Source organism: Thamnophis sirtalis, unplaced genomic scaffold (assembly GCF_051295495.1).
Source record: "Thamnophis sirtalis isolate CommonGarterSnake01/CBP01778 unplaced genomic scaffold, rThaSir2_p1.2 scaffold_6, whole genome shotgun sequence".
NCBI lineage: Eukaryota > Metazoa > Chordata > Lepidosauria > Squamata > Natricidae > Thamnophis > Thamnophis sirtalis.
The window spans coordinates 21,903,123-21,929,054 of NW_028261386.1; the positions used below are offsets into that span (position 1 = coordinate 21,903,123).

At 43.8% G+C, this 25,932-nt stretch overlaps 1 protein-coding gene across 2 annotated transcripts in view; it reads right to left on the reverse strand.

The window, feature by feature from the left end:
• Nucleotides 1–25,267, reverse strand: part of CAD (carbamoyl-phosphate synthetase 2, aspartate transcarbamylase, and dihydroorotase) — a 45,100-nt gene extending 19,833 nt beyond the window's left edge. For both annotated transcript variants that reach the window (XR_015696890.1, XM_087717375.1), the window contains exons 1-20: nt 25,124–25,267; nt 21,234–21,373; nt 20,401–20,530; nt 17,413–17,555; nt 16,603–16,744; nt 16,012–16,183; nt 14,399–14,584; nt 12,927–13,039; nt 12,571–12,713; nt 11,080–11,211; nt 9,443–9,676; nt 8,248–8,469; nt 7,565–7,753; nt 7,079–7,203; nt 6,619–6,752; nt 4,960–5,072; nt 4,582–4,835; nt 2,544–2,790; nt 1,830–1,928; nt 129–353 (exon numbers count right to left, since the gene is read on the reverse strand). Coding sequence is in view for 1 of the 2 variants with exons in the window: in XM_087717375.1 (XP_087573501.1) it covers nt 129–353; nt 1,830–1,928; nt 2,544–2,790; nt 4,582–4,835; nt 4,960–5,072; nt 6,619–6,752; nt 7,079–7,203; nt 7,565–7,753; nt 8,248–8,469; nt 9,443–9,676; nt 11,080–11,211; nt 12,571–12,713; nt 12,927–13,039; nt 14,399–14,584; nt 16,012–16,183; nt 16,603–16,744; nt 17,413–17,555; nt 20,401–20,530; nt 21,234–21,373; nt 25,124–25,208 (3,228 nt within the window). In the remaining variant the exon portion in view is untranslated. The remainder of the gene's footprint in view (nt 1–128; nt 354–1,829; nt 1,929–2,543; nt 2,791–4,581; nt 4,836–4,959; nt 5,073–6,618; nt 6,753–7,078; nt 7,204–7,564; nt 7,754–8,247; nt 8,470–9,442; nt 9,677–11,079; nt 11,212–12,570; nt 12,714–12,926; nt 13,040–14,398; nt 14,585–16,011; nt 16,184–16,602; nt 16,745–17,412; nt 17,556–20,400; nt 20,531–21,233; nt 21,374–25,123) is intronic.
• Nucleotides 25,268–25,932: the final 665 nt, after the last annotated feature.

Below are 25,932 nucleotides of genomic sequence, written 5' to 3' on the forward strand. Positions count from 1 at the left end.
ACTTGCCAGCTTTATAGCTTCCTGACTTTGCATGGTTTAAATGGAAAGAGACTTAACTGATGATGGTCTCACTTTGGGAATTCCTCCCTACTCCCACCCACTCTTTAGTTGTAGCGCCTTCTATTCACCTCCATGTCTGACAGCTCCTTCCAGAGGGGCTGGCTGATATTGATGGTATCCAGAAGACGGGAGAACTTGAAGCGGTTCTCAGCGGAGTCAATGGCTTCAGGGGAAGTGCCCAGGATCCGGCACTGCTGGCGGTGTAAGGCCATGGCAATATTATTGGGAAGCTGTCCCCCCATGGACAGAATTACACCCTCAGGGTTCTCCAGCTCATAAATATCCATCACCACCTGAAGAGCAAAATTGAGAATGGGGAAGAGGGGTAGGAGAAAGAGGAGGTCATATGATACTTCCTAGAACTGAGGTCAGGTTCTGCCACCTCCTAACATATCTTTGCTTCAGCTCCAGATACCTTTTTTCTTGTGGCAACCATATAGAGAGACAACTGCTGCCTCCCTTATTCTGTCTGTTTGCTGCAACTGTACCATCCAAGTAAATTACACTCCATTTAAATTAATCAATCATAGCTAATGACACAAACTCAGTCCAGTGGTAGCAATCATGGAGTTACTGTCAAGGAAAAAAAAACTGTCTGGTTCGGACTCCACTATGGACTTTAAATGGGCACCAACTTTGTTTCTCCTTTTATTATATCCCGCCTAAAGGAAAGTTGTCCCAAGTGGCAACTTATAAATAACTTTGAAGGCAATACACATTGACTCTATTTATTGGCCAAAGAACACAGGCCTGCAAGAATAAAAGACTGTATCTGCTTCCCAGGAAGATGACCATAACAAGGGGAGGAATGGTTAGGGAAAGCTTGCCTTGCCTCTCCCTGCCAAAGAGCTATCAGAGCTTCAGCTGACGCTCAGTATATATTGTTTCATTCAGTAGCCACAATAATTCTGGATATTGTTTTTTTTTTTTAAAAAAAAAAACCAAATTCCTGTTCAGGACAAAACTCAAAACAACACAAAGCGGCCGTTCAGGAAATGCAGTTAATTGTCAATGCATTGCAGACTGTTGCTTCCTTGTCCTGAAGACCATCCTCCTCTTCCTTCTTGAACTTGATTGTTTTGAGGCCCTGAGCAGAGTCTGACCCTTCCTGTTGTCTTAAACTGCTTGAAGAGATAATATTGTCTAAAAAGGGGACAGATGTAAGAAAAATGCTGGTACACTCCAGGAAGCATTTGTGGGAACTGAGACATAAGTGCTATCCTCAAGGAAAGAAATGGCCATGTGAATAATATCTGAAGTAAATGAGTTTATTTCTACCCTGTACACACACACACACACACAAAACAGCAGGCTCAGAATTCAGTGATTTAAGACGTGATTTTAAGAATCTTTCATGACCAGCATTAAAGCCCATAGACCACGGGTGTCAAACTCATCGCATCACGTGATGTATTGTGCCGTATCGCAACGGTTTTTGCCTTTGTGGAGTCAGGGTGGGCGTGGCCTGTGCGCGATGCATCCAGCCTGCCAGCCACCAGTTTGACAGGCCTGCCGTAGACTAAGATTCCTAGAACATCTCTTAAATATACAGAGCTTAAAACTCAAGAGGGAAGAACAATGCTTTCAAGAGGAGACCAATTCATCCTAGAGTTCCCCTATTGTTTAGTACAGACACTGCCGTGACTTCTATTTCAAAACAGAGAGCTGAAAACATACTTTCGATTATCGTTCCCATGCTGAGAATTTGGGCCCTCCCCTTTTAAAAACCAAATCTTAATGCAGCACCAGCCCAACCTTATAGGACTCACCTCAAAGGACATTTCATCGAAATAGAGCCGGTCACACATGTCGTAGTCTGTGCTTACTGTCTCAGGGTTGTAGTTCACCATAATGGTTTTGTAGCCCATCTGTTGGAGAAAATCACATGGAGATTATAACTCCTGTTACTCACACCTATAGCAACATTTGCCTCTTCATGGCTCTGGGACTCAATAGGTGACTAGCAATCCAAAAAATCTGCAGGTATATTCGGTGACCTGCCACTACTTCAGAAGAGTTATCTGGAACTGATACTTTATGCAGTCATTTGGATGTTGATTGCATGAAACACTCCAGTACCAGAACACATGTCCTTCTTGTACCACTGTCAGATTTCCTATCACCCAGGGGTGAAATCCAGCAGGTTCTGACAGGTTCTGGAGAACCGGTAGCGGAAATTTTAAGTAGTTCGGAGAACCGATAAATACCACCTCTGACTGGCCTCAGAGTGGGACGGGAATGGAGATTTTGCAGTATCCTTCCCCTGCCACACCCACCAAGCCATGCCCACAGAACTGGTAATAAAAAAAAATGAATTTCACCACTGCTATCACCCATTCAGAGACAAGTGAGGCAGTGATTGTGAACAGCAGAGGAGAAAGGCGTAAGGAGAAACTGAAAGCTCTCTGTGAGCAAAGGCCAACAAGGAAAATTCCTGACATGGCTAGGAAATATCTTTGAAGAAGTAGTATGCAAGCATTCACCTTACGCAGCTCCTGGATGCACCCAACAGCACACCAGTCAAATTCCACACTGCTGCCAATACGGTAGACACCAGAACCGATGACCATGACGTGTGGTTCAAGGAAAACCAGATCATGCTCGGTGCCATTGTAGGTGAGATAGAGATAGTTAGTCTGGGCTGGCCATTCTGCTGCCACTGTATCAATCTGTTTCACCACTGGTAAAATCTTCAGGTCATTGCGCATCTTCCTCACTGCCAATTCCGTGCTGAAACAAAACAAGCTCTTGTTTTTAAGGTTTTAGTGTTTTACAGGTAGTCCTCGACTTGTGACCACAATTGAGCCCAAGATTTATGAGTTTGCCCCATTTTACGATTTTTCTTGCCAGAGCTGTTAAGTGAATCACTGCAGTTGTTGAATTAGCAACACGGTTGTTAAGTGAAACCAGTTTCCCCATTGACTTGGCTTGTCAGATTGTCGCAAAGAGGGATCACATGACCTCAGGACACTGCAAACATCATCAATATGCATTAGTTGCCAAGCGTCTGGATTTTTATCATGTGATCATGGGGAAGCTGCAATGGTCATAAGTGTGAAAAATGGTCAAGTCACTTTTTTCACTCATGTTGTAACTTTGAATGATCACTAAATGAATTGTTTTAAATTGAGGTCTACCTGTAATTGGTTTAGTTTTATAGTTTTCACATAATTTTGTGTGTTTTTTGGTCTGTGACTGGAAGCCATCCAGAGTTGGCTGAAAACAGCTGTCAGTTGGAGCCAGTACCCTGACTCAGCATAAGACATTTTATTTTGTTATATATATATGTGTGTGTGTGTGTGTGTGTGTGTGTGTGTGTTTTATTTGTGCTGATAGCATAATTGGGGCTTACCAGGGGTTGTAAAAATATACATACATACATACATACATACATACATACATACATACATACGTATGTATGTATATTTTTACAACCCCTGGTAAGCCCCAATTATGCTATCAGCACAAATAAAACACACACACACACACACACACACACACACACACACACACACACACATATATATATATATATATATATATATATATATATATATATATATATATATATATATATATATATATATATATATAAATAACAAAATAAAATGTCTTATGCTGAGTCAGGGTACTGGCTCCAACTGACAGCTGTTTTCAGAGATTTTGATTTAAAACAGAGACTGAACTTCAGTTTTTACACACAACTGCTACACTGATTTAACATGATCACATATTTATGTGAATCAAGGCAAAACAATGGCTGGGTTCTCACAACATGCTGAATCAAAACTAACTACCTTATTTTAGCTTGGACTCAGCATATTGTCAGAAAACAAGCTGCCAAAGGACAAAAATTGTGGTGTCCACTTTGGCACAGTCAGCATTACAGTTCCCCCCCGCCCATAACTCATCCCTTTTAATGGTCTCCATCCCTACAGCCTGATCTTAGTAAACAGATGGTATTACTTTGCTTCCAGTTTTTGACTAGTGGTTGGGACCACCTAGAGCTAGAACCCTTTGGGCTACTTTTTATTTACTCATACAGTCTATATATTAAAAAAAGGCTCTGTCTGTGTGTGTGTGTGTGTGTGTGTGTGTGTGTGTGTACATTGCAGCAGAACTCTTGAGCGATTTCAACTAAACTTGATACACAGATGACTTACCCTCTGGAAAAAAATACTGTGGTGGTAAGACACCCCTAACACCCCTCGGGGTGTATGTTCTGTTAAGGCACAGCCTGTTGTGCCTTAAAATGGCATCTGCTGTACTGCCATGACTTCTATTGTACAGGGCAGTGGAGTTGCCATGGTAACGGCTTCACAGTACTCCACAAGGGGGCTCCCTTTGGTAAGTGGGGAAATCCAACATTAAAAATTACATTTGGTCCGGACATTTCCCCCCATAAATAAATACCAGGGCAACAGTGGGTTATCAGCTAGTAACATAATATAAAACAACAACAGTCAGGGAGCCAAGCCAGTTTAGAGAAATAATAAACACACTGATGCTTTGATCTTGTACCTGAGCACAGCCTGAGCCACCTGCTTATCTGAGAAGCCCAACTGCTTGGCCAGCTTCAAGACATGAGGTGGCATGGACCCTGACTCTGCCTGGCGATAGGATTCCAGGCACAGTGCATGATCAGCTATGTTTTTCATCTTGTGCAGGAACCAGCGATCAATCTTGGTGAGCTCATAGAGACGCTCAATGGAATAGCCGGCCCGCAGTGCAGCCGCTAACACAAAGATCCGCTTGTCGGTGGGAGTCTCCAGCTCCTGCAGTGATGGGGAGGGAACAGAAAATTGTGGACAGCACAGCTCTGAGCCTTAGTCCAATGGGACTGGGGACAGCAGCTACTGGAAATTCAGCATGTTTCATCACCTCAGCAGGAACGCCTACCATGTCAGAGACTGGTTTTATTGTGGGATCAAAGCCCACGCAATTCTCATCCACCATGCGAAGGGCCTTCTGAAATGCCTCCTCAAAACTCCTTCCAATGGCCATGACCTCACCTGAAAGGACGACAAGAACAGCAGTAAATTTACCCAGGGGAAAATGACTAAGTTTAGATTTTTGGACTAAATAAATAAGCAGGGCTCCTTTTAAAGGCAGATAAAATTAGCAGGTAGAAAGAAACAAGATTCAAGCATGAGGAAGGAACAGACCATAACCCAGGGAATGCCGGGACCACTCAAGCATTGGCTTGTCTCTTTTTGTTTTTAGAGACACCCACAACTGTGTCTGCATTGTAGCCTCAAATGTTGTTTGTGTCAAAAAAGGGAAAGTGTCAGAAGTGGTGTCAAAAATCAAGTTTCTTAATTAATTAATTAATTAATTAATTAATAATGGAAAACTATTCTTGGAACTCTGGATGTTTGGTGACATTATGGTCAATTGAAAATATGAATGTATATTATAAATTAATGGGAATTCTTTGTTCTAATTGTCGCTTTTTCTCCTTAGAGATAGGTAATACTATGATACTTTAAAGACTCATTGTTATTTGATAGATAATTATGAATTTAAGGAAATAAGGATTGTTACAAATTAAAGAATATTAATGGTAATTTGAACACATAATGCACAATGATAGCAAAATATCCAGTTATGTTTAATGTAAACCAGTGATGTTAATCCTAAGCTTAAGAATTGATGCACAAAAACTTGTAATCAAACGACATGCTTGCTGAACTGGAGGAAAGTTGTTGTTTAAAAAAAAAATCAAGTTTATTTTGGATATGCATGTGATATTGACACATGTTTAAAAGGAGGTCAGCTGCTCTGGGATTTTTGAAAAATGTAAAAAAATAGAAAATAATTATTAACATTAATTTATAGTTGGCAGTGGAAGAACAGAGCTATGTAGTGATATATATTACTACATAGTCTAGGGGTGTCAAACTCAAGGTTTGGGGGCTGGATCCGGTCTGCTGGTGCTTAGATCTGGCTCGTGGGGCCACCCTGGAAACAGCAAAGGACCAGGCCATGGTGATTCTGCCCACAAAAATGGAATTTTCACTGGTAGACGGTTGCAGGAGCTCATCACAGCCGAAAAAAGAGCTCAGGAGCCCATTTTCACTGGCAGAGTGCTCGGGCCACTACAGGCGCCACTGACCCAAGTTGGTCACTCATCCTAGCCACGCCCCCAAGGTCAAACACAACCCTGATGCTGCCCTCAATGAAATCAGATTTGACACCCCTGACACAGGCAAAGGATAAGAAAGGGAAGAAACAGAAAAATAGAAGATTGTCAACTGACGGAACTCCCAAATCATGGTATCCCAATACCTAGTCTGCTCTCTGGACCAGAGGTGGGTTGCTAAATTTTTTACTACTGGTTTGGGGGCGCTCCTGCGTGTGACGTTTCTGCGCATGCACAGAAGCGTTCGGGTGGAGCCTCCCGCCGCTGCTATCGATTTGGCTGATCCGGCCCGAACCGGCAGCAATCCACCTCTGGCCTGGACCATATAAAGCACAAATGGAAATCAAACTTGATTGCAAGGGTGGAGCCTGACTCCTGTATGCACTTTCCACCATATTCTTGCTTTCAACACTCACCCACACTCTTCATGGAACTGCCAATCTTAGTGCTCACACGCAGAAACTTGCTGAGGTCCCAGCGTGGAATCTTGACTACACAATAATCAAGGCTGGGTTCAAAGCAGGCTGTGGTGGAATTAGTGACCGAGTTCCTGGGTTGAAGTGAAGGGAAAGAGAAGGCTAAGATGGAGAGCCATGTATCTCTTATTTAATCTATGACCAGCATAGTTGCCATCCCTTTAGAAAGACTGTATAAGAGATGGCAAGAATCCAAGGTGGCAGCAGTTGCTAAGACACAATTTATCAGTCACATGTTTTAAGCAAAATTAAAAGTACTTAGGGGATTGGCTCCATAAAAGCCAAAACAATATTTAAGCAAATAATCTGTTGACACAATGGGGCAATGAGCAAGCAGACCCCTCCCCAGCTAGTTCTAGCAAAGCAATGCACCCTGCACCTCAGAGCATGCAGGCATTACCTGAGGATAGGCAACGGGATTCCCAAAGCCAGCTTAGCAGCAACATAGGCCAAGGGGTAGCCAGTAGCCTTGCTTGCCAGAGCTGAACTCCGCGAGAGCCGAGCATTCACCTCTATGATGTAGTACTGTGGGACAGGAAAGAGACAGATACAGCCCAGCCAATATTTCCACTATCCTTCAGGATAGCAAGCAGAATGAGAAACTTTCCATATTTCCTGGGAATGAATGATGACTCAAGACAGAGCATGTGGTTAACATGCAGAAGGTCCCAGGTTGAGTTGAGCTAGGAAAGATTGCCTTGAAACTCTGGCAAGCCGATCCTAGTCTGTGCTGACAATACTGAATTAGGTGGGCCTGATCTGATTCAGCAGAAAGCTGCTGTTAAGCAACTGCAAGTAAGCTCACAGTGTCAGCATACACTGCTCAACAAGGACGATCAGGCATAGGTTCCCATACATTTGTGATCTCAACCCAAGAGCATCTCACCTGCTCAGACTCAGGATTCAGGGCATACTGAACATTACATTCTCCAATGATCCCCAGGTGACGAACCACTTTAATGGCTGTAGTGCGCAGGAGACTGTATTCCCTGTCGTTGAGCGTCTGGCTGGGGGCCACCACTATAGATTCACCAGTGTGGATGCCCAACGGATCCAGATTCTCCATATTGCATACCTGTTCAGGATTGGGAACCAAGACGATCAGCTAGGTGAGAAGGCGGCCATCATCACTGCTGCGATACAACCTGCAAATCCATGCCTCCAAGTTCTTAGATCCCAAGTTGGGTGTCCTGCCTCACTAACTATGGTTAAAGGATCCTTCGTCATGATCATGGTTTTTTGGTCTTATAATTTTGCCTTTCACTGAGACAGTTTATATTTGTTTTTAACTATTCCAGTTAGAGGGGTTTTTTTCTCTCTCTCTCTGCTCCAAATCAGTTCCTTGCATAGATACGATTTGCAATGTGCTTGTTGGCAAAGTTAAGAGGTTGAGACGTGTCTAGCTACCTTGGACACCCAGCAGCAAATAGCAATCTGCAATCAAAAATGTGTCTGCTTAATTTTAATGTAAGAAAGTTTTGCTCATTCTTTTTCTGGCACCCAAAACAAGCCTAAATGTGCCCTTCTGGTGATGAACCTCCCTCTACTTCTTTAACCCAATTGGCTTACCGTGACACAGTTGTCATAGGCATCACGCACCACCTCATACTCAATCTCCTTCCAACCCTTGAGTGACTTGTCCACCAGCACCTGCGAGGTGTGGGAAAAGGCCTGGCTCACCAGTGCCATCAACTCTTCCCGTCCATTGGCAAATCCAGAGCCCAGCCCGCCCAATGCATAGGCTGAGCGTACAAGCACTGGGTAGCCAAGTCGTTCTGCAGCAACATGTGCCTGTTGGGAGAAAGCATTTAGGAAATCCATCATCCCTACTAGTGGCTTTCAGAAGACATCTCATGCCTTTGTCCAGCAATCCTAGCAGATCCAAGTGGCCTATATAGGTGTTGTGGCCCGCCAGCGGCCAGCAGAGCTGGCAGCCGATTCATACAGTGAGGAGGTTGAGGAGGAACATGGGCCAGTCCTGGAGCCTGGGGAAGGCTTTGATGAGGGCTCTGTGTCGGAGGCAGAGAGGGGGCCAAAGCCATATGCCAGTTATCAGCTGCCTACAGAGTCAGACATCAGTGAGGCAGACCAACAGCTGGAGCCTGTTCCCGGCGTGTGCATGCGCAGAATTGCCAGACGAAGGGAACAGCCTATGAACAGGGGTCGGCTTGGGAGTAAGGCCACAGGTGGACCATGAATGGCCCCTCCCAGAGGGAATAAAAGAGGAGCCAAAGGGGAGTGGAGTTTGCAGGAGACCATTAGGTCGCTTAATTGGTTCCTGACTCTCCGAGACACCTTGCCAAATTTTGCAGATATTGGCCTGGCAGCTCTCCAAGCCAGATAAGGTCTGGGACTTTAAATTCTCCCTTGAAAGACTTTGCTGGATGTGAATGAGAAGAATTCACAGTAAATTAATAAAAGGGGTTTTTGTCAGGACCAGACCAGGAGTTTGCTTCATGCCATTGGGAAGCCTTGGTCAGAACAGTGGGTTTCACACAGAAAGCCCGATTTCTATCTCTGTCAGTCAGAGAAAGTTCCTAACCATGTTTCACTGATAAATGAACCACTAATTCTACCCTAAAAATCCAGTCCTCTTCCCATATACTCTTGCATGGATTCTTCCATTGTTGGAAAAGAAACACCATGTTTAAGAGGATGTTTTACTCAAGAACTGGGGCCACTGAAACCTGAAGAAGAATTCCTTGGGCTCGGTCTTGGGCTCCCCCTAAAATAGGTATGGCTAAAATTAAGCAGAATGACATACTTGTTCAATGGAGCAGGCAGCCTCACTAGGTGCTACATGTTCCCCTATCTCCTCCATCTTCTCCACGAAGACTTTGCGGTCCTCTGTCATCTCAATTGAGGCCACGGGAGTTCCCAGCACACGCACGTTGTAGCGTTCCAGCACCCCAGCCTTAGTCAGCTCCACACCACAGTTGAGTGCTGTCTGTCCTCCAAACGTCAGCAAGATCCCATCTGGGCGCTCGTTCTTTATCACCTGACCATAGAGAGGAAAGTGGAAGGCTGAGAATGTCCCCCTCACTCAGTTCCAATCCTATCCCAATCCTGAATTCGGAAAGGAAATTAGAGAGGTTCCCCAACCCCCTTAACCATCCAGGTAGTCCTTGACTTACAACCATAACTGAGCTCAAACTTTCCACCGCTAAACAAGGCAGCTAAGTGAATTTTGTCCCATTTTATGACACTTTTGCCATGGTTGTTAAGTGAAACATGTGGTCATTAAGAAAATTCTGGCTGAATTAGAGATGATGACAGTGGAAGGGATGCACAAAAACCTACACACATTCTACAATTTTGTAATGGAGGATGATTTTATTTGTTTTTATTTAAAAAAAAAATTGGGGGGAAAAAAAGAAAAAAAGAAAAATCTGGCTGCCCCCACTGACTTTGCTTGTTGGAAGCAACTGGGTGTCAAGTCTGCAGTTATATTCCTTTTGGGATTTTTGGCCTCCCACACTCTCTATTATTTCATTATGCTGTTTCATTAGTGTAGTAATTGGGAGGGGGAATAGAAAGGAGTAGAATTGTGGAATGTGTTGTTGTCATTCCTTTCTAGAAGCCCAAGGTCATCTTTTGTCTTTGCACCTCTGCACCTGACCGGAACCAGCTGGGTGGAGATGCCAGCATGGCCGAAGAAGATTGGACCATGTGATGGATTTATGGGTGTGGGGATAAGATCATGAACTTTCAACTGGGCGGAATCCCAGGAAGTTTTCAGATTTGGGATTCCAGAGTTCGTTGCCAACATGTCTGTCTTATTAAATTGGAACTTTAAGGATAGCTCTGCCTTGGACTCTGATTTAATTCTGCATCATATTTGGAACGCTGACACTGGGAAGGTTACAAATGGTGATCACATGACCTCAGGTTTGTGAAGCTGTCATAATACCCTGTTTCCCTGAAAATAAGACCTCCTTGGATAATCAGCGCAATCGAGCTCTGGAGTGCATGCGCTAAAATAAGCCCTCCCCTGAAAATAAGCCCTCCCTGAAAATATTGCAACACAGCAGCAGCCATGAGGTGACCATGCTCGCCATCTCCTGCACCTCAAAAATAATAAGACCTCCCCGAAAATAAGGCCCTGTGCTTATTTCGGGAGTCAAAAAAATAAGACTTTATCTTATTTTGGGGAAAACACGGTACATGACAAGGGCGGATTTTGACCATGTGACCATGGGGATGCTGCAACAATCATAAGCGTGAAAATCGGTCGTAAGTCACTTTTCTCAATGAAGCTGTAACTTCAAATGGTTACTCAACAAACGGTTGTAAGTTGAGGACTACCTGTATGTTGGGACATTCCTGGTTTCCAAATAGAATAGGAATATTGAGTGGCAGATGAGCAACAAGGAATCTGGGGAAGGGAAATAGTAAATTCACCTGGGTCACATAGTCAGGAGTAATGGGCAAGAAGTAGACCTTGTCAGCCAAACCTTTGGAGGTCTGAACGGTGGCAATATTTGCGTTGATGAGCACCGTCTGGATGTTCTCTTCTTTCAGAGCTTTGATGGCCTGGAATGGTGGGAAAGTGAGATTATGACTGAATAAATTGTCATCCTTGCCACACAACTCCAGACACGTCAACATATGCACAGCGGCCTAAGAATGTAGTAAAAGCAACACCATCAAAACAAAAAAATGTATTAACCAGATCTATTAAAGAGTTAGCAAAGTTGAATTTGCACACCATGGAAAATTTGGTTAATATGAATTTGGGCCCAGTGTGTGTGGAAAGTTATTTTATGGCTAAATATATCATGTAAAACCAGGAAATTAACTGGGGTGAATTCAGTAATCAAGGTAAGTGTGAGTACAGTTTTAGAAAAAAAGGCAGAGTTCTTATTTGGGATAACAATTTGCTGAAATAAGCCATGATTAATCCTGACCCATTGCCCCCCCCTCCCTCTCCCTCCTTCCCAGTCCGCTGGTGCTTAGATCTGGCTAGCAGGGCCACCCTGGAAACAGCAAAGGACCGGACAAAACAGAGCTTGCAAAGGCCATATGCAGCCCTCCTGAGCTCCATTTTCGCTGGCAGAGGGTTGCAGCAGCCAGAAATGGAGGTCAGGAGCTCATTTTTGCTGGTAGATCACTTGGGCCTCCACAAGGGCCGACAAGAGTGATGTCGAGCTGGCCATGCCCCCCGCCCCCCCCAGGTCAAGCACAACCCTGTTGCAGTCCTCAGTGAAATAGATCTAAAGTAATTGGGAGTTAAGAAACATATACATTAAATAATACTGAATCAATAGGTAGATAAAAATGTTGAATCCTGTGTAAAATCTAGCTGCCTGTGTGACCAACCATAATAATGATAAAAGAAAGCAAAGATAGTACTAATAGTAATGGATGCCTTGGGTGCAATCCCCAAATACACTATATTGCCAAAAGTATTCACTCACAACTGAATCTGATTATTTGGATGGGTGAGCAAATACTTTTGGCAATATAGTGTATCTTGAAAACAAACAGCATTGACAAAATCAGTCAATTACCAAAGATAGATTGACATGGAACAGCTTACATCCTGCTAGGATACCTTTAACACCATCAAAAAAAAAACCTTCTGCCTATCCCAGATTCTTGGGAAGGACTCAAAAGAGGGATAAAAACGTCAGACCCAGTCATCTGGCTGACTGTGCAACCAACTATAATAACAATCTTTGCTTCTCTATGGTGCAGCCCAAGGTGAATTAGGATCAGCTGCTGCCCTGTATCAAATGATACCTCCATGCTAAAAATACCTCAAGCACTCTGGTGACTTTGCCATTGACAAAAGCCCTCAATTCTTTTTGCTTGTGAGTCTTCCACCCAACCCCCATCCCACTCTGCAAATTTCCCTGCTGCCTTTTGACTTCCACTTCCTCACTCACTCACCTGGGAGCCAGAGTAGTCAAACTCACCTGCCTGCCCTATAGAAAGGCCCCCTGAGCCCAGGATGAGCACTTTGTGAGGGCGGGGCAGGTTGATGGCAGGCAGGACTTTTGAATCGTGCAGACAGTCCTGCAGTCGTTTGCACACTAGAGGTGGGAGAGAAGAGAAAAGGATGCCCGGATGAGCATTGCAGTAATTTCAGCCCATCTGTGGACCCAGCAAAGCTTCAACCCTGCCAGGAGATTAGCAGGCACCCTATAGAAGGGGAACAACCTGCTGACTATACGGGGCAGCGTGGAGATAAAGCTGAGCCTGTATCTCTAGGCTTGCAAAAGCCAACTCAATCAGAGAGCTCCCACCTGTTTTAGGGCTCTGCCCTCCAGCTACGGTGTCCTGCACTGTCTCAAGGAAGACATCAAAAAGACATTCGAGATCCATCGGCCCCGCATTGTGCTCTGGGTGGAATTGCACACTGGGATCAGAGAGGGAAAGAAAACAAGGAGGGGAATGTTACGGGTGCAACCCAAGCCTTTTAGACAATGCAATGCAATCAAAATTCTTAGAGCAGCTCTCCTATAAGGAAAACCTACAGCAGTTAGACTAGAATAACAGAGTTGGAAGGGACCTTGGAGGTCTTTTAGTCCAACCCCCTGCTTAGCCAGGAAACCCTACACCACTTCAGACAAATGGTTATCCAACATCTTCTTAAAAACTTCAACTGTTGGAGCATTCCCAACTTCTGGAGGTAAGTTGTTTCACTGATTAATTGTTCTAACTGTCAGGAAATTTCTCCTAAGTTGCTTCTCTCCTTGATTAGTTTCCAACCATTGTTTCTTGTCCTATTTGGAGAATAGCTTGACTCCCTCTTCTTTGTGGCAGCCCCTGAGATATTGGAACACTGCTATCAAGTCTCCCCTAGTCCTTCTTTTCATTAAACTAGACATACCGAGTTCCTGCAATTGTTCTTCATACGTTTTTGCCTCCAGTCCCCTAATCATCTTTGTTGCTCTTCTCTGCACTCTTTCTAGAGTCTCCACATCTTTTTTACATTGTGGCAACTAAAACTGGATTAAGTATTCCAAGTGTGGCCTTTCCAAGGCATTATAAAGTGGTATTAACACTTAATAGTTGGGGCTGTTTATTTAGAACAAAGGCAGATAAGGGGAGACGTGATGCAAGGCATACAAAAGTGTGCACATTATAAACCCAAGGTGAGAATTCAAAGTCTTAACAATGCTAAATGAAGGAAGATGTTTGGCTGATAAAAGAACCTTGAATTTTTTTGCCATCTGATGGGGAGACGGTTTTACATTGGAGAAACTGATGGAAGACTAGGCTATTATTGGCAACTAGATCTGATAGCTACTTCCTGTCTTTGATCTAGTGATTAAGGTGCTAAATCATGAGTAGGGAAATCTGAGTTGTAGTCCTGCCAGGCATAAAAACCAGCTGGGTGTCTTTGGGCCAGTCACTCTCGCTCAGCCAGAGAAAGACAACAGCAAACCATTTTTGAAAATATAGCCTTGAAAACTGCATGTAGTTGCTAGGAGTCAAGAACTTGACCACACACACACAAATCATAACCAGTACACCTTAAATACCAAATTTGTGATGCAACAGTGGAAAAACAATATGACATTCCTCATAATGCTTGGAGCTTCCTGAATGCACCAGCTTGGTTACTATTTGAATTCAGAAGCCTGGAAGAAATGGACCCTTGAGCTGATCCAGAAAGGCTCTTCTTAGGTCTTCTGTGTGGCTCCATCAAATCAGAACAAAGAAAGGCGCCCCAACTCACTTGCTTACCTCCTTTTCTCTTGTTTGCCCTTACCTGAAAAATGGCTTTGACTCATGCACAAGTCCCTCGTTAGAGTGATCATTTGCATTGGTAAAGAGAGGAGTCCAGCCGGATGGCAAGCTAGCTGGATCTACTGCAAAGCCATGGTTCTGCGATGTGATAAAGCAGCGCTGGGATCCATCATGCAGGCAAGGCTGGTTGTGTCCACGGTTTCCGTACCTGAGGAGGAATTCGAAGGGGAACAAGGTTTCAAGCTACAGGTAGTCCTCCATATACAACCACAACTGGGCCCAGAATCTCAGTTGCTGAATGAAGCGATTGTTAAGTGATGTTCTGACCTAGGCTTCCATAAAAAGCATGAAGCAGTGTCTTAGTCCCGGAAAAACTTCTTTTATTTACACGATTGTGAATTCCTTTCATTCACAGTCAGCAAGGCTTGGCAATCAGTCTTTCAGAGGACTATTTATCAACATGAACCTTATCTCGCTTGGAGAGCTGCCAGATAACTAGTTTCCAAATGCAGGGCAAGGCAACACTTGGCACAGAGTCTCTTATAGTCATAGAAGTTTCCACTCTTGAAAAGATCGAAGGAACAAATTGTTTCTGCAAAAGTCCACTCCGTCCATTCCTCTTTTGTTTCCTGTGGGTGGGACCAATCACCTCCAAGGTGTGGCTTTACTCGTCGACCCTGCTTTCTTAGTTGATCTTGTCTTCTGGCAGCTCTACGCATGCACACACTGGGAACAGGCTCCAGCTGTTCCTCTGCCTCACTGCTGTCTAGCTCCCCCTCTACCTCCGACTCAAGAGCCCTCGTCTGAGCTTTCCTCAGCCCCCAGGACTGGCACATGTTCCTCCACCTCCTCATTGTCCGACTCTGCTGCCAGCTCTGCTGGCCTCTGGTGGGCCATAAGTGACAATCACATGACTTCTTTGCTCAATGATTGCTGGGGAGAGGGCCTGGGCCTCTTGGGCATGGTAGGGATAGGCAGAACAATTGTGAGAATGATGATGTTTGCGAACATTTTCACAAGATTTGAGATCTATTCCTCCTGCCTGCCAAGGAATTTCTGCAGGAGCCTTTCTGAGTGCCCTTGTTTCTGTCTCTCTGGAGGGGAAAATGCCAGGAAATGGCAGCATTCTCAGCCTTTCAGAATGCTGGCATTCACTAGCATTTAATGCTGCTGGAGGGGAAAACACTAGCAAACACCAGTGTTTTCAATAAATATGAGGTCTGGTCCTCTATATGTGTGATCATGTGACTGAGGCATGCTGGCGCGATATTTTACAACGGCCAGACATGCTTTATGTTAAATGACCAGTCATAAGTTGAGGACTACCTGACATTTACTATAATACTGAAGAATTAGACTGCTCAACATCATTGAAGAGGTACCTACTGGTTATTTAAGAGCTTTGATGGCAGTCGGTAGAATACAATATTGCTGGCTAACTCTGCCCACAATCTGCAATTTGATTCCTACAGGCTCAAGGTTGACTCAGCCTTCCCTCCTTCCAAGGTCGGTAAAATGAGGACCCAGATTGTGGAGGCAATATGCTGATATTATAAATCTTTCAGAGTGCTGTAAAACACTACAGAGCAGTATATGTCTAAGTGCTCCTGCTATTTCAAATATCCACACACTTACTTCATCTTGTAAGTCTTAGCTCCAATGGCCAGAGCCAGCAGCTGATGACCCAAGCAGATGCCAAAGATGGGCTTTGGAGTTGGCAATTCCAGCACACGGTGCAGATTGGAAATAGTTTCCTGGCAGAATTGTGGATCTCCAGGACCATTGCTAACAAACAAGCCATCAAATTCTGGGGGAAGAAATGAGGTATCAGGTGGCATTATCCCTTTATTTATTTCATTTTTATCCTGCCTTTATTATTTTATAAGTAATTCACGATGATGGTGATACTTAATGCTCCTCCTCCCCCCTCTTTTTCCACACCATAACAACCATGTGTGGTGGGTTGGGATGAGCGTGATTGGCCCAAAGTCAACCAGTTAGCTTTCACACGTAAGATGAAACTAGAACTCAGTGTCTCCTGGTTTCTACATCAGTACCTTAACCACCAGAGCACACTGGCTCTCTTTATGGCCTTAATTATGATTACTTTTCCTCTTGAATTAGCCACTTGGGCTCCACAAGTATGAACATACTTTGCTCCCAAGCTGAAACAAGCCACCTATCTGGGAGCTGTGAATTCCATACTCACCACTCAGTTATGCTTACCTGTACTATCCAGAGGATGATCCCAGGGCACCACAGTAACAGCTGCCCCGCGAGCACACAGGCATCGGATCTGGTTGTATTTCAGGCCACAGTCAATTGCTGTGATTCTCACAGACCCACCGGGGTTGAACAAGCGGGGTTCCTAGGGAGTTATAAGGGATAAAGTAGGTATGCTGAAGTTTATGGCATTGTGGCCAATAAATCACTCTTAATTCTATATCTCTACTGTTAATGGTATAGAAGCAGCAAGGTGTTGGTGATGAGTGGGAAGATTGTAAACTTTTAAAACAACCCTTTTCCTCCCTAAGTTCTTCCAGCCATGCATGGCTTTTCCCCAAATAATTTACATTTAAATTCCTGCCCAGCTATCCCTGTCTTGGTACAGAGCAGAGGTGGAATCCTGCAACAATAACAAAATTGATTGATTTTCATGCTTTTTATAGCTTTCATTACTGTTGTGAACCACCCAATGTTATGCCATATAATTTGTGTGTTTATAGAAACGTTATAAAATGACATCTTTTTGGTGCAGGAAAGTTCTATAAAAGAATTGAGCCACTTAGAAGCTATGGAGTGCATATTTTTAGGCAGGAGGAGGGAGCCCTGAACCAGAAAACTGCTTCTCAAAATCATTCATTATAAATAAGATGTTAAGTGGACTTTTATTTTTTCCAAACCAAATGCAATAGTTAAATAAACCCCTCTCCTATTCTGAATGTTATGCAGTATATCCGCAGCTGCCTGCTTGCCACCTCCGATTTGCTTAGCCCAAGTTGTCTCTTCCCTTCCAACCCTCTTCTTCCAACCTACTTTTAGTGAGACTTCCTTCACCAAATTCCTTATGTTTGGATCATCAAATGGCTGTTGTGAACTATGGAGGCCCTCTGGTATCAGTTTTCCCAGCAAACTCCCTTTTTCCCGGATCCGCTTGGTTAGTGCTCGCGTATCAATTCCTGCAGGAGAATTGAACTATTAGAAAGGATGGACTATCTCAGTAGAGTATGTGGTTCGGTGATCACCGGGAGAATTCACAGACAGGATAATCTCCATTTCTATCTATGTTGAGACAACCTTGGAAACTTTGAAACAAGCTACTATCTTCATATTTTGACAGTTATCATATAATGTTGATTCTGTCACAATTTTGCTTCCCTGTATTTCTGATGAAGGTAAAGGCATGCGTTGGCTCAGTGGCTAAGATGTTGAGCTTGTCGATCAGAAAGATTGGCAGTTCAGTGGTTCAAATCCCTAGCGCCTGCGTAACGGAGTGAGTTCCTGTAACTTGTCCCAGCCTAGCAGTTCGAAAGCACGTAAAAATGCAAGTAGAAAAATAGGAACCACCTTTGGTGGGAAAGTAACATCGTTTCATGCACTTTTGGCATGTAACCATGCTGGCCACATGACCACGGAGACGTCTTTGGACAGCACTGGCTCTTTGGCTTTAAAAAGGAGATGAGCACTGCCTCTTAAGAGTCGGGAATGACTAGCACGTACATGTGAGGGGAACCTTAACCTTTACCTTTACCTTATTTCTAATGAAATACAATTATGTGGTCAAGTGTTCTATCTAATCTGTTAGATGTCAAGCTAGGTGATCCAATTTAAGTCTTCACTTAGTTGTGGAGTTCAGTGGTGAACTTTGGGTCACTTACACTTATTGCCAGCAAAAAATAAACAATAAAAAAAAATCAGGAAGAAACCTACAGTACCTTTTCCAAATAACAGATGTTATTAAAAGCCATAAGCTTTTCACGAGCTGCATCTCCCTTCATTGCAGACTGGCTTCATGGATGCAGGTAATCTATCTCACATGTAACCTGCATCCATAGAGACAATTTGTCTTCTCCTCCCAATTTAAATCCTACATCACCCAAGCCCCTTCTGATGGGAAATGTCAGAAAAGCTTATGCCTTTTAATAGATGTTGGGAATCAGAAAAGGTGCTATTGTACCGCTTCTGATTTTTGCTAGTACAGGTAGTCCTCAACACCCAACAGCCTATATAGTGACAACAGCATTGAACAAGGTCACAGGACCATTTTTCCCATGTGATTCCTATTTATGAGGGTTGCAGCGTTCTGAAGTCATGTGATCACCTTTTGCGACCTTCTTATGAGTAATCTCAATAGGGAAGCCTGGTTCACTTAATAACCATGTCATAGCTTAACACTTGTGGTGATTCACTTAACAACTGTGGCAAGAAAAGTCATAAAGTGGGACAAAATTCAGTTAAATGTCTCAGTAACATAATTTTTTGGCCCAATGGTGGTCATAAGTCAAGACCACCTGTATAGAGTGACACAACTTCTCCTACAACTCATCTTACTCTCAGAGTAACCTACTTCCCCAGATGGTTATTGCAGAGATAAATTTTGGTCCGTGTAGAGAGAATGGAAGATTATCTTAATGGATTTGTGCAGAGGTTGTTGCCTACGCAAAAGGAACTGAAGCAATTTTAAGTCCAGAACATCCAGATAACATCTGGAAGCAATTCAGACAGAAGACTCTCTAATTCAATGAACTAGAAGGAGGAGGATTTCTCAAACTGCATTCAACTCTAAAAGCTATGAGCCTGCCAAATGCCAGCAGTCCTCCAGCCAAGGAACAAATGGCTAAAAGAATCAGTCTGTCCATTGTTGGACTCTTACGTTAAGTTTGCAATTATTCACAAAACAGAATTTTAGATTCCTGGATTTCCTGAATAGTGTCATCTTTTCTAACTCCCTTGAAAATTCATTGTGGCAGACCTACTTCTTTAGTTCATGGTTCAGTGCAATGCGTAAACTTAAAAAAAGTGAGAGATCCAGTAATCGAGTGAAAATGTTATAGGAATGTAATCAGTGATTGCATAATGAAGAGTTTGTTCATTCATTCATTCATTCACTCACTCATTCACTCAATTTATATGACTGCCAGCCAGCATTCCTTGGCTGAAAGGACCCAGAGCATGCCCATCCTGCCATATCAGATTAGGTGGATGGAAATAAGTGGAAAAGAAGAGGGTGATCCAGCCCAAAGTTATAAAGGCCTTTAAAGGCGACAACTAGCACCCTGAGTTGCATCAAATGCACACTGGCAATGAATACAGTTCATGGAGTAGTGTTATTACATATGCTGAGTAAATAACATCATTTACTACCTATGTTGATGCACTTAGCACCTGTTGAAGCTTCCAAATCCTGTTGAAGGGCAACTGCAGTTAAACTGTGCTGCAGGAATCCAGATGGGAAGTCACAAGAGCATGAGTGACAATGAGCAGGGACTCCTGGTCCAATATAGCACTCAAACATGTGCAAAGGCCCTCATAGCCACAGATGCCACCAGCTCTTTCAGCAGGAGCCATGAGTCCAAGAAGACACCCACCCACACAGATCAGGTTTTTCTCAGACAATGCTATCCCATTCAGAACTAAAGGTGGAAAATCCCTCAAACTGAAAGATCCAAATTTCCAAAGTCACAACAGTCTTGCTTGGTTAAGCCAAAGCCTGCGGTGCCCCATCTGGAGCTCACAGTCTCCAGGCACTGGAATAGGATATCCATGGCATCCATTCAGGTGGCTTGGGATAAAATTGTAAATCTGGATATCATACTGGTGATACCTTACCCCAAACCGTCAGATCACCCACCCAATAGCTTCATGTAGATATTAAATGGGAAGCAGGAGAAAGGACTGAGTCTTGTGGCACCTCATTATGTCTTTCAAGGAGCACATAAGAGAAAGATTGCAACTCAACTTGCATTTCACTGGGTCCTCTAGAGACAAACCCTAGCACAGGTCTTTCTGATAGGAAGTGCTTACCTTCCAAACCAGGAATCCCCTTTTCTTTCAGCCAATGATCCAGTGAGCGTGTAGCACTCCAGTGGCTGGGATTTCGAGAGCATTCATCCACAATCAGTGCGGCTACATGAATGCCATTAGATTCAAACCACTGGAGGAGGGGAAGCAGAGAGTTAATAAAGAAACATACCTCATCATCACAAGAATTTTCGAATTCCGTTCCACTCAAGTCCCCAAAACATTTTGTTTATTTATTTGAAAAAATGTACATTATATCCATAATTTGTGTCAACAATCTCATTAGAAGAAATTCTGCAGCTTACTTTCAGTTGTTATTCCCAGAAAGAAAAAATATGTTTCTCTCCTGATCTCAGAAATTCTCCACAATTTCGGGGATATAGTTATAGTTATAAGACTAAAAACTGATCTAATTCATCAAGCAGATTAGAAGTGCCTGAACTTCTAATCCAGTTCATTTCATCCAATCATTTCAAATATATCCAATGTGTTTTGATTATTTGGTATGAATCATCAATGTAATTCAGGACACTGGATTATTCTGGAAAACAATCTAATCACATATGAATCAAATTAAATCTCTACATCAAAGATGCAGACAAACCCAACTTCAGATGTGCGGTCTGTCAATTTTATAGCATTGCACTGACAGAGCAGATGAAGTATGTGGACACCAGGTTATCTATGCCAGAAATTCCTAGAACTCTTCAACTGGGCCAGGATAATTTGGGGCACTTTGTCTCCAGGCATCCAGAAATCAAATCTCAGTGCTAAACCATCTGAAATGTTTACAGCAACATTAAGAATAGGTTTCTTTCTGCCAATGCTATACTTACCCGGCTGAGACCGTACTCATCCAACTCATCTGGAGGAACACCATAATTCCCAATCAGTGGGTAAGTCAGTACCAAGATCTGGGATTTATAGGAGGGATCTGTCAGTGCTTCAGGATAACCCACCATGCCAGTCTGGAACACTGCAGATTCCAAGAAATGATACATATTAGTGACCCTGGCATAAACCCATATTGGTTTTGGCAAATGACTCTCTCCTGCAAACCAGGCCTAAGAACTGAGTAATCTTTCTCCAGCCCATTCGTAATTGTTAATTCAGTCCTTTAGCACTCTGCTGCATCTGGCAAAAGGAGCATTTAAGGGAAAGAAATCAGATGCGACATCAGCAGCCTTTCCAGAAGACTGGATAGAGTGGACTGCTGACCCCTCCAAATTTCTCTAGGAAACATCAAAGCAAATGCAGGGATCATATACTGAGCTCATCACCCTTTTATCTGTTTGCAGTTTACCCAATGTGGAATCCCAGGCCGCATCAGTATACTCACTTCTACAGCTGAACAATACAGGCGGCAATACACTTCTACAGCCTAACATAAAAAGGCAGAGCCAAGATAAACAATTATCAGCAACTGCCCCTTTCTCATGATTTCCACATCCAAAAAACACGTCTTGAACACAGATTGCTTGATCTCGTCATATTTGTCACATGGAGCAATCCAATATCAGGTTTCTAGTGCCATAGACTTTTCAAAGATTGATGAACACACGATTACAGAAGCATTAAGAATGCTGCTCCTTCTGTTTAGCACAAGGATTTTTTCCCCACTGAATAAGATGAATTCTCATGATTGTATGAACTTGTAGGATACACAGCCTTCTCAAAGCACCTCTTACCATTTGGCACTCTCTTCTATCTGCTTTTTCCTGATATGAGATTTCTACTATCAGTACAGCTGTCTCCTTACCAGGAGAGAATGTTCTCCACGCTATAGCTTTTTATCAATAAGATAGTGGTCCATGGGAGGAGCCGCAGCTGGATTAAACTAAAGACCTAACTAAATCTTATTCTCTACTAGTACCAATATTGACTATTCTTACAGCAGAAGTGAACAATCTGTCTCCCTCCAACTAATGCTGAATTTTTAGTCAATATGAATATCAGCTAGATCATGATTGTAAATCAACATTCAAGGGCTTCGGTTCCACCACAAATGCGCGCACAACAAAAGCGCGCCTGACTAAACTGCGGTGACTAAACCGCGGTGACAAAACCGCGCGACAGATGAGCAACTAATTAGCCCTAAAGCGCGCCGACAAAAGCGCGTCGACAGAAGCGCGCTGTAACGGAACCCTAAACCTAACCCTAAACTTAACCCTAAACCTTACCTTAAATTAAATTGCACTTGTCGGCGCGCTGTTGTTGGCGCGGTTTTGTCACCGCATTCCTTGGCTGAAAGGACCCAGAGCATGCCCATCCTGCCATATCAGATTAGGTGGATGGAAATAAGTGGAAAAGAAGAGGGTGATCCAGCCCAAAGTTATAAAGGCCTTTAAAGGCGACAACTAGCACCCTGAGTTGCATCAAATGCACACTGGCAATGAATACAGTTCATGGAGTAGTGTTATTACATATGCTGAGTAAATAACATCATTTACTACCTATGTTGATGCACTTAGCACCTGTTGAAGCTTCCAAATCCTGTTGAAGGGCAACTGCAGTTAAACTGTGCTGCAGGAATCCAGATGGGAAGTCACAAGAGCATGAGTGACAATGAGCAGGGACTCCTGGTCCAATATAGCACTCAAACATGTGCAAAGGCCCTCATAGCCACAGATGCCACCAGCTCTTTCAGCAGGAGCCATGAGTCCAAGAAGACACCCACCCACACAGATCAGGTTTTTCTCAGACAATGCTATCCCATTCAGAACTAAAGGTGGAAAATCCCTCAAACTGAAAGATCCAAATTTCCAAAGTCACAACAGTCTTGCTTGGTTAAGCCAAAGCCTGCGGTGCCCCATGCGTGAATGTTCTCCACGCTATAGCTTTTTATCAATAAGATAGTGGTCCATGGGAGGAGCCGCAGCTGGATTAAACTAAAGACCTAACTAAATCTTATTCTCTACTAGTACCAATATTGACTATTCTTACAGCAGAAGTGAACAATCTGTCTCCCTCCAACTAATGCTGAATTTTTAGTCAATATGAATATCAGCTAGATCATGATTGTAAATCAACATTCAAGGGCTTCGGTTCCACCACAAATGCGCGCACAACAAAAGCGCGCCTGACTAAACTGCGGTGACTAAACCGCGGTGACAAAACCGCGCGACAGATGAGCAACTAATTAGCCCTAAAGCGCGCCGACAAAAGCGCGTCGACAGAAGCGCGCTGTAACGGAACCCTAAACCTAACCCTAAACTTAACCCTAAACCTTACCTTAAATTAAATTGCACTTGTCGGCGCGCTGTTGTTGGCGCGCTTTTGACATCGCGGTTTTAGCGCCGCGGTGTTGTCGGCGCGCTTATGACGTTCGCGCTTTTGTCGGGTCACGAAGGGCTTCAGGTTTCTAAATTCATCCATGCAAGTCTGCTTTAAGGATTACAACTAAATAAAGCATATGATGTGCTCTGACCACTCAAAAGTACTACACAAATGTGTATTATTGTTGCTCTGTTGTTATTATTGCTGATTCCTATGAAAGCTTGGATTATCTTCTTGGTAGTGACATGTTCTCAGATTCTGGACCTGCCTTCTTAAATAGAAAGGGCATGAGGGGAAGATCCACTTTGATTCACTAGCCTCAACAAGATACTTTATAGTTTTTAGCAATCAGCAAACCAGATGTGGCTGCACTCAGCAATAGAAGAATCTTTCTATTGGATGAGAAGATTGACCTGTTCTGGCCAGCAGCCTGTCCCCAAAACAGCCAACTACCGGATCCAATGTCTTCTAAAAGTCTGACATCACAGCACATTGTTTTGTGTTATCCATCACATGGTACTGAGAGGTGTATGTTGCCACTATTCCCAAAGCATAGTTGGCATAATTTGAAGCCAGCAAGAGCCTTGGTCTTCCTGAATTAGCACTTCTCTTTTCTAAAAAATAAGATTTTTTTTCACCATTGTAGGACAGAGTACGGAGTGATAATTATTCCTTCCTAGTATCTACCTCTTTCCTAGCACCTATCTCTTTCCACTTATGACTATAACAATGTTGCTTGTATCTTTTACATTTATATTGTTTTATTTGTTTCCTAGTATAATTGGATTGCTTATTAGTAACCTATGACTATCACTAAGTGTTGTATCTTATGATTCTTGATGAATGTATTCTATTTTATTCTCCTTATGCACACTGAGAGCATATGCACCAAAGACATATTCCTTGTGTGTTCAATCACACTTGGCTAATAAAGAATTCTATTCTATTCTAATTCCTTATTTGCTCTTTTGAAAGTCAGCTGAACATATTTCAAAAACACTTTGGGAACTGCTGGAGTAGTAGCAAGAATGATGAACTCAGACAGGATGATACCTTCTTACTTCTAATTTATCTGAACTGGGAATGGGCCTGATCTATTTCCAAGATCAGCAATGTGACAAGCGGGAGAAAGTCTAAAGGCCCGACTAGGCAAGAACAGATGTGTTCTTATCAGATCTATCACAGACAGCTGTGCTACCAAGTCTGGGCATGTTTCAAAGGCACTCTTCCTTCTACAAGTAGCCTTAGGCACATTTGGGGATCCAACAACGGTCAAAGGCGCCTGCTGAGCAAATGGGCATAACGATCTAGACGACCCTCCACTACATTCTAGACGGAGGGGAGGGCACCTCCACCCTTCCTTTGGCCGGAAAAGCACAAGTGCGACCAGTCAAACAAAGAGCTTTCCTTCTCTTTCTCCCCCACTTTGATCCTGCATAGAGAAACTCACCGACTTCACCCGCAACTGGAGTCCCCACGAGTCCAAAGGGACGCCCACGCAACACCGTCCCATCCTCCAGCACTAGGCTGCCCATAGCTCGCTTTTAGCACGTGGAGAACGACGACGGGGGGGCGGGCGGGATGGCTCGGAAATCCCAGCAGCGGGGGGGGGGGGGAGAGCGACAGAGACCGGGAGACAAGAGGAGGAGGAGGAGGAGGAGGAGGAAGGGGGGGGAAGAGAGATAATGCGGAGGATGCGGCCGGCGCCGGACGCACGAGGGGGAGGTGATGTGGCCGAAGCGATGAAAAGCGCGTTACCGGGAGGCGGAGCCGAGAGGGTGAAGAAGGGAGGAAATGACCTGTCAAGGGGCGGCGCAGCACGAACCGAGCCGGCCACGTTTCCCACCCCCCTAGGCTCCGCCTTGGTGGGATTCCTCTGCCGCCGATTCCCTTTACGATGCTTACCTGAGCCTCGCCAGGCCCGGTCGGCATGTGCTGTAGAAGGAAGGCGCTTGCCAAATAAATAAATAAATAGATGATAGATGATAGATAGATAGATAGATAGATAGATAGATGGATGGATGGATGGATGGATGGATGGATGGATGGATGGATGGATGGATGGAGGGAGGGAGGGAGGGAGGGAGGGAGGGAGGGAGGGAGGGAGGGAGGGGTAGATGATAGATGGATAGATAGATGAGATAGATAGATAGATAGATAGATAGATAGATAGATAGATAGATAGATAGATAGATAGATAGATAGATAGATGATTAAATAGGCACTCTGTGGCCAGATTTTTGCCATTGGGCAGTTGCA